The sequence below is a fragment of the Gavialis gangeticus genome, unplaced genomic scaffold, assembly GCF_001723915.1.
Source record: "Gavialis gangeticus isolate Ggan-Ray unplaced genomic scaffold, GavGan_comp1, whole genome shotgun sequence".
NCBI lineage: Eukaryota > Metazoa > Chordata > Crocodylia > Gavialidae > Gavialis > Gavialis gangeticus.
In genome coordinates, this window is record NW_017729022.1 from 57,547,948 (window position 1) to 57,556,813 (window position 8,866).

The 8,866-nt window shown below is 42.0% G+C and overlaps 1 protein-coding gene across 7 annotated transcripts in view; it reads right to left on the reverse strand.

The window, feature by feature from the left end:
• CFAP54 (cilia and flagella associated protein 54) overlaps window positions 1-8,866 on the reverse strand; it is a 308,490-nt gene that overhangs the window by 174,550 nt on the left and 125,074 nt on the right. For all 7 annotated transcript variants that reach the window (XM_019515046.1, XM_019515044.1, XM_019515049.1 and 4 more), the window contains exons 27-28: window positions 6,430-6,579; window positions 2,258-2,354 (exon numbers count right to left, since the gene is read on the reverse strand). In XM_019515046.1, coding sequence (XP_019370591.1) covers window positions 2,258-2,354; window positions 6,430-6,579 — 247 coding nt within the window. The remainder of the gene's footprint in view (window positions 1-2,257; window positions 2,355-6,429; window positions 6,580-8,866) is intronic.

An 8,866-nucleotide genomic window follows, 5' to 3' on the forward strand; every position in this document is an offset into this window, starting at 1 on the left:
CGCCCCCTGCCTCCAGCCACTGCTCAGGAAGAAACAGGCTGGGCACTTGTAGGCCAGATGGTGCCTGCTCTACTCTGCCTGCCTTGCTCCCATACAGCAGCAGTGGTGCCTGCCCACCTGCCTGCTGACCTGGCATATGCTCCTCCATCTCCCTGCCTGACTGTGCCCCACATCCCTGCCAACCTGCCTCTGCCTGCAGCAGCACCACTGACTGGGGGAAAGGTGCCAAAATACAAGTTCACCCAGAGCACCATTTTCCCATGGCCAACTCTGGGCCCAGACATTTACCAGTGATTTTAGCTGGTCTGTTGTCCAATCCTGCTCTGAACTACAGTCCAACTTCTGAGTGACCACAGGCTGCAGGGCCTCTAGGCTGCACACTACAACAGCCTCCACCTCATTACACTGCTCCCTTCCCCCTTCCTCCCACTGAGCTGTGTGTTCCAGGTGCCCCCTGCACTGTGCTGCACTGCATAAGTGCTCCCTGGGGAAGAGGCAAGGCCAGGAAGCTGCAGTCAGAAGAGGGAGAGGGAGCCTGGATACCCCAGTAGCAACAGCCAGAATGGTAAGGCGAGTGTCATTGCATGGGCCACAGTTTAAATCCTCATGGCCTGGATGTGGCTGGGAGCAGTCAGCTGGACAGCCCTGTCTAGAACATGGCAGAAACATATCAGTTCTCACCTCTACTAGCACCAGAGGAAAAGCTTTAAGAGGAAAAAGGGTCACGCGCTAGCAGCAGAACTTGGGGAAGAAAGTGTTTTAAAGTGAACCATAGCCCAAGGATAACTAGAGAAGAGCCACCTGTGGCCCTACAGAATTCAAGATCAGCCATGGCAGGGGATTATTCTCCTTAGGAGTATAGTAGGCCTAGTACAGAGAAACTCTGCGTACTGAGCTTCTCAATTTTTTTGCACTTGAGTGGAAAGCAACTGTCAGATGATTTCTAGCCCCCCATCCCCAAAGAGGTTTTATGATCTGCAGCTGAAAAGAGAAGGAAATGAAAATGTGACTTGTGTGTGCTTCCCTAGTTTCAGAGCCTCTCCAAAGAGGGAATTTTCCTACTCCAATACAGAGTAGTAGATTGCTTTCCCTATGCACTCATTTACCCTTTAAATAAAAAGAAAAAGCAGTAGGCACAGGAAATGTTTGATACACACAGAAAGGAATATTCAAATATGGCAGAAACATACTTTCAATTCAAGCAACAGAAAGAGAGAAAATCCATACTTCATCTGATCCAGGATATGAAGTAGCTATATGTTTCAGATGGTAATGACCAAACTTTCAATGATTCAAATTTTCTAATGAACTCTGAAAGATTGTATCTTTAAAATTTAATATCTGTGTTGCCTCAATCCACAAAATTTTCTGCAACAGTGTTTCTAAAAATAGTAGTTATAATGTCAAATGGGTAGTAAGATCATTTCAGAAGGGTAAGGAGCACTTGCTGGTTTTAAATTTCTAATAATCATACAGGCTTGGGGTCATAAATAAGTGTGGTCAAAATAAACCTGAGAACTGTTGTTAGACATACCTCTATATGTGCTCTTCTGCTCCTTCAAGAAATTAAGGGTCAGGAGAAACACAGTTCATTATATTCTCAAAACTAGATTGTACTGTAAATACCATGCAGAGAGTTAAAGGTAGCTACTCTTTTAAAGGGATGCCTTGAGATCTTGTGGGGTCCTACGCGATGTTTGTACCGTTAGGTACGCAAATACGATTCACAAGCTAAACCTAAAGATGTCAAACACTAAGGAATCCATAGTGTTAAAAACATTCTGACCTGTCTTGCTAGTTCTTTGCAACAGAAGAATGGCTTTGTTGTTTTTTTTCTTTGTTTGTTTGTTTTGGGGTTTTTTTACTATAGAAAAATAAGTGGAAAACCAAGTGCTGGCCTTTTCCGAGGGGTGCTGTGAGTCTATCTAAGGGTGCCTTGAACCTAAAAATCTTGAGAACCATTGGTTTAAGGATGCACCATAGAATTCCACTGTAACCAATCGAGTGAATATTGAAACTTGTCCGAATGTTTTTTTAATGAGGAAAGAGCTAGTATTGGTGGAAATGTTAAAGCAATGCCATGTGTTACTGGAAGGTAAATAAGACGACAGAAATCATGTGTTTTGTTGATTATGTCCCTTAATTTTCCTCTCAAAAAGAAACAAACAACCCACAAGTACTATTTGGGAAAAGCATTCTTTGCAGCAAGCCATGAGAAATCATAGAAAAGATAGAAATATTTTGTTAAAATATCTACCAGGTTTTGTCAGTTTGAGAAGATTGGATTCCAGAGCAGTTAAGTTTTCAGTTGCCTTTTCAACTGCGGCGGCTTGTGATGTTTTCTTACAAGCACTCTAAGAATAACAAGTAACAAATGATTAGTATCTATTATTTATGGTTCATCCCTGGCAAAATTCCACTGAAGCCAACAAAATTACAAAGAAGATGGATTTTTTTTCCACCTCAGCCTTGAGAATTAACTATGAAATAACATTATATGTAATTGTGATTTACAGGGCTTTACAGACTATGCACTGAATTAGTTTAGTACAATAAAAATTTAACCAAAAGGAAAAACTCAAATGGTTTACAATCTTGTCAGAGTTGAAATCCCAGTCTGAGAGGCTGAATACATGGCAGCTTGTGCTACCTAAACTTGCTGCAGAAAAACAAACCTATAACAAAACATCACTGAATGGCTTGATAGAAATGAATTCCCATGGGCTTCAAATTCTTCCTCACTGTCTGAGGACACATGCTCTAGAGAGTCTGCTGTGGTTCACAAGGGTGGTTCCCCTGTTGGAAGGAAACTGATCTGTATTTGTTTGGGAATTAAAAGGAACAAGGACAAATCTTCTACCCATCTGATAGGGTGGCACGCTGCTTATATTATATCTGTTCAGCAGCTGGCTGGCTCCTCACGGTTTGCTGAAATGACCTATTCTCATCTATAAGAAGCTTTTTTATATGGCTAAGCGGGAAGTTTTAGGGGTGTTCCCCTCCCTGCCTCAAACCCACTTCAGAGCTCAGTAATGAAATGGTTTGGCACTTTAAGTTTCTTCCCTGGCTGAGTGACACTCAGTTGTCTAGAAAAGAACCCATTCCCATCTCCTTCATGACAGCAAAGAGGTCACTAACTAACATATTCAAAGAGTCCCCAGTGTCCCCCAGAAAACAGCCATCTTTCAAGAAAAAAAACAAATCTGAAAAACTGATTTTTCATTGAAAATAGTTTTGCTGGAAGTTTGTGAACTATGCTGGGAAGATCCCAGGAGTGGGGACAATAAAGCCAATGTAACCCTCCCCCTTCACGCAGCAACATGTAGATGGGAAAGATATGCTAGGAGCCAGAAATCCATTTGGGAACAACAGAAAAAAGCAACTGAAGCAGCAGGGCCACCTGGACTTTGACATCACCAGTGTTTGACCAGTTTGTACACTGATCACTCAAAATACTCATCTCCCTGCGCCGACTGGGTGCTTGCTTGTACTCCTTCCTGCTTCTCCTCCACTTCCTTATTTCTGTTTCATTCCACCCTGCTCTACATGCTCCCCTTCTTTCTCTTTCTTTTATATGTCTCTGTAACCTTATTTTTTCTCTTTTCAGTTAATTTCCTCCCAAAAAGCCCACATACAATTTAAAATAAAGAGACAAACAAACAAAGAGCAAAATGTGGGAGAACATGACATTTCTATATCATTACATTGTTCATTCTGCTTCTGTGCTGCCTATAATATCTTCTGTATTTAAACTGTATGTTGTTCAGGGCTGGGACTTCAAATTGTTTATATTTGTACCAACCATAAAGGAAGCCTGATTTCTATTGGGATCCTGAGGCACTACTATAATACTATTATTAATATTAATAGTATGCAGCTACAAATGAGGAATTATCCCTCAAATATCCCTCCACAGGCTAATTCAGGCAGAATTAACATTTAAAGCACCAACTGCTGTTCTGTCCAATATAAATATTTTCTGTAACGAATAACTTCAAGTATGAAAATTCATGCCATCCTTCCAAATTTGCAGCACTGAACATGGGAGACAGCATCACTGGTGCAGGGAAAAAGTGCTGACAAGAGTTTCTCTGGACCAGGGGTTGGCAGCATACAGCCCACAGGCTCTGCCTGGAGCTGGGCAGCTGGAATCTGCATCCACATCATTGCCACTTCTCCTGCCGCCTGGCTACAGCCTGGTGCAGCTGCTAGCCAGTGGGAAACTAAGTCAGGACTGGGCAGCCTCCAGCTGCACCCATATTGCAGGGAAGGGGGTGGGGGCAGAAAAGGGACAAGACAAATGGCAGTGGCAATAGTGTGGTCACAGTTCCCAGCTGCCCACTCCCAGCTTAGTTCCCCACCAGCTGGAAGCTATACCCGTGCTGCAGCTGGGCAGCAGGGGGCAGGAAGAAGCAGTGGCAGTATCAATGTACTCCCAGCTACCTGGCCTCAACCTGGATGCAGACAAACCCCTCACACTGATGACATGCCGCCAAAGCCACCTGGCCCAGGCCAGACTGGAATCGGGATTGTTCCAGGCCCTGGCTCAAAAAGGTTGCCAGCTCCTGCTCCAGACTGTGGAGCAGCAGCAACAGGATGCAAAGCTTTTCTAGCTCTATACAATTGGGATACTTTCATTTTCTTGAACTCAGCAGTTATTTCAGTTTTTCATTTCCCTGTTCTCTAGATCATTCCTGAAGATGAAATGTGAAAGGCAGTATACAACTATGCCAATTGTTTGGGTAAAATGAATTTCAACTTTTGGTGGATAAAAGCGATCCTCAGTGGATAGCTTCCCTGATGTGTTAAACTATAGCCATAAATTATTTCAAGGGCGAAAGTCAAATTCTTCTCATAGGCACCTCATTGCAAACCTAAAAATTAGGTGCTCTGCCCTAGGAGAATGCGCCAAAGAGATTTATGAACCTAGGATCCCTACACAGTGCTGAGAATTAGGCGCTTCCAAAGGCCGATGCAGAGTGCCTAAATGCTGAGTAGGAAGGTGTCCACAGTCAAACAATAGGAAATACTATAGGCAAAGGGAGAGAGGGGTCTGAACTACTGCTGCTCCTAAGACATCTAACTCAGGGCCTCCCAGAGGACAGCTGTCAAGATCCCAAAAGATAAACTTAAATAAGATGAAGTTCTAGCTCTAAAGAAACACTTTCCTCCTTCATTGCTGAGTCAGGGCACTGGTAAGTCAAAAGTGCAAGTCACGGAGCCAAAGCGCGAACAAATAAGAGGGAGCCTGACTGCACAACCTGAACATTTTAAATCAAGTAGTTGGTTAAAAACATAACTCCGGCAACAGGGAAAAAGAACCCTAAATCTAGAGATCATACAAAGACATTATTAGGAAGAAGATTTAAAACATACAAAAGGAAGTTCTTGTTCACACCATGTATGCAAGAACAACTTCTGAAACTCATTGCCACAAGATGCTGTAATTTAACCAGGTTCAAAAGAGAATGGGAGAAATTGATAGAGGATAGGTCCACCAATGGGTATTAAACATTACAGTTAAAGGGTACAACCATTATAGTTAAGGGTGCAAATTAGAACTTCCTAGGGCTTTGAATGCAGGAAGCTGTAAAGGAAGAGGGGAAGAGAACAGATAAGCCTAGGCAGCTATGTATAAAATATTCTTTCTGTAAGATACGGAAGACTGGACTAAATGGACCTGTGGTCTCACCTAGTATGGCTGTTATGTGCTTAACCCAGTATTACTCTCCCCCAGCATCATACTTTCACCACTAGACAAATTTTCTCTTGTTTACTCTCCTTCTGGCATCATGAGTATGACAGCCTTAGCTGTCCAATGGCCCAGCTTCCACAGGAGAAGTGGAAGGTGCCTCACTTTATTGCCTAAAGCCATGCTTCTGGGAAGTGCCAGATGTCAGTTTGGGCTCTCTCAAGCTGAGGTAGTCTTAAAACCCAAGTCTCTAACTACAAGGCTATTGTGTGAAAGGTTTGAGAGTGGCTGTGAATGCCATGTTCAATGCTGCTGATATCAATCAAGTGCTAGGTATGCATTATGGACACTACATGACTCAGGAACGTTGACAGGTTTTAAATGTCTCTCATATTATCTGGATTGCAACACACGTAAGGTGGGATTTAGGTTCTTAAATGCCCAATTTGGACAGCTTTTGTACCTTCCAGGCATCTAGGGAACTTTTCAAGGCAAAATGGAGGCACCTAATGAATCTACCTACCTAAAGTGTTTTGTAGGTGTTGAAGCAGAGTTGACTTGGAACACTTTTTACAACCTAGGTGGCTACATTCCACCTAAATCCCAATTAGGATCCTATGAGAACAATAAGGAATTGGTCTTAAAATTACTACAGCCCTATATAGTTTTTCATATCTGAATTATTGTGATAGGGTGCTCTTATGTAGCATTATACTTATACGAAAGAAAGGGATTACCTCATCTTCTGCATCTGTGTCAATGCGCATTTCTTCACCATCTAGAACTCCAGAGTGATCACGGGAAGTTGTTTGTGAAGAATCCAACAACTTTTTCCCATAGTTAATAATAATTATTGCTAGTTCATATTCTTGCCATGAACGTAGCACCTGTTAAAAATCCATTCATTAAAATATTTTTACATAATATGTAACATTTAGACACTGTCCATCATTATTTATGACTATCAACATACATTAAAATTACAGGGTTAGTAACCAATTATTAAAATTCAGTATCTGTATATCTAATAATGAAGAAAAAGAGGTTACTTACCTGCGCAACAATTGACGTTCTTCCAAATGTGTTGTCTACATATTCTATTTCTGGTACGCATTTACCCTATTCACTGGAGATCGGAGCACTTAAGCCAACAGTATCCACTGATAGCTCTTGCATGCTCCATGCCCTTGAAACCCCCAATCTGAGGGTATAAAGTGGGGGGCAGGTCTGCACAACCAGCTGACCCTCTGTTCCTTCTCCAGTACTCTATCCATATATAAAAGACTCAGCAGTAATGGGGAAAGGAGGATGGGTTGTGGAACAGCACATTTCTAAGCACTATGGTTACTGCACTGGAAAGTTACTTCTTTTTCTTCCTGGAGTGGCTGTCTATATCTGATTCATGTTCCCAAACTACAGTCAATCAGTGGAGGAAGACACTGTGAGCCTAACTAAATGAAGACTGCCAACAGCTCTGCTAAAATGAGTTTCAGATTAAGATGCCTGCAGGATGGAAAAATGTTGGTCGTATCAATTTCAAAGCACCTGCCTTACATACATCAGCTTTAAGGACAAATCTGAAGGAAGGTGCAAAAACTTCCAGTGCCTTGTGAAATATAACCTAATCTGCCTCAGGTATTCTAGAATAGCTAATTTATAACACTTCAGTAAAACCAACATCCACCTGGAAATTCTTTGAGCCCAGTCTGCCAAAGTTCATCTAAAATATTTAAAATTGCTATACCATTGGATGAATGAGTTTTTAGGGAAAAGCAAGGAACTGCACTGAGTTTAGATCAGATTAGAATCTAGACAATGGGGCTAGTAGCAGTCACAGCAGAGCCAGTGGCTACAGTGGGGCAGCAGCAGGACAAATGGCAGTAGGCCAATCAATTATATACCATATCATAAGCAGCATAAGCAGTTGTGCAACCAGCAGCAGGGCAAGCACGGCTCTCCCCTGCCACTGAGAGCCGTGCCCAATGGAGCCCAGTGGCCCTCAATTCTGTGGCTAATTCTGGCCTCCAGCTAACAATGCCCTGAGATTTACTAGTCAGCAAGTACCCTAATGGTTTGAATGGAATGGCTCCATGGGCCAGATCTGGCCCGTAGACTGGAGGAGGTTTGACATTCTTGGTTTGGATAAAAATCTGATACTGCTTTCAAGAAAAACACAGTATTCCAGAAAAACACAGTATTCCTAAGTACATAGGAACTGCCATTCACTGGGTCAGACCATAGGTCCACCATGCCCAGTATCCTGTGTCACACTGGTAGAGGGTGGATGCTAAAAAGGGAAAGTGAACAGGGAATGAACAGGGATTTTCTACTGTTCCTCTCTCCCTTGCAGCCTCCACCATTTAAATTATAGGAAGTTCTAATTCAGAGGCTGTATCCTTAACTCCTGTGCTCAATAGCTACTGATGCCCCTTTCCTCCAAGAATCTGTCTAAGCCTTTTTTAAATACAGCTAAACTATCAAGTTCCACAACATCTACTGGCAACGTGTTCCACATGTTAATTACATGCCGTGTGAAAAATAACTTCCTTTTGTTAGTTTTAAACTTACCACTTACTAGTTTCACTGTGTGACCCTTAGTTCTTGTGAGGCATGGTAAATAATAAATCCCTATTTACTTTCTCTTCCCCTCTCAATCATCTCTTTTCTAAACTGAATAGACCTAGTCTCTTTAGTCTCTCCTTGCTGTCACCTGGCCATCTAAGACCAATGACTTAAAACGTTGTCTAGAATCTCGCAGAATCTTGTATAGAATTTCCAAAGATCTGTACCAATCAAAATATTCATAAGAAGAGAGAAGAGCTTGATATTTGACTATGCAATGCTGCAAGCTTGCAGATGAATAGCCCTTTCTACTTACTAAATCCAGTCTTCTTTGGTTCTTTGTTCTTCAGAGTAATCTTTAAAGCCTGCTGCTTAGTTATTTCCTGTGCCACAATGGCAAATACAGAATTTGGAGCCAGATGAGAATAAACGTTCATCTCTCACCCAAATAACTTATCTTGTCTTTTTTTTCAAGTTGGTAGCATCGAGACTGGAGTTTGCCCTAGAGTTGCACTAATTATGATCCATCATTCATGGGTATAGTTAGTGGAATGAACTAAAAGTTTTATTGCGAAATTTCTGTGCTAACTGTGTTCATGTTGATACAACATT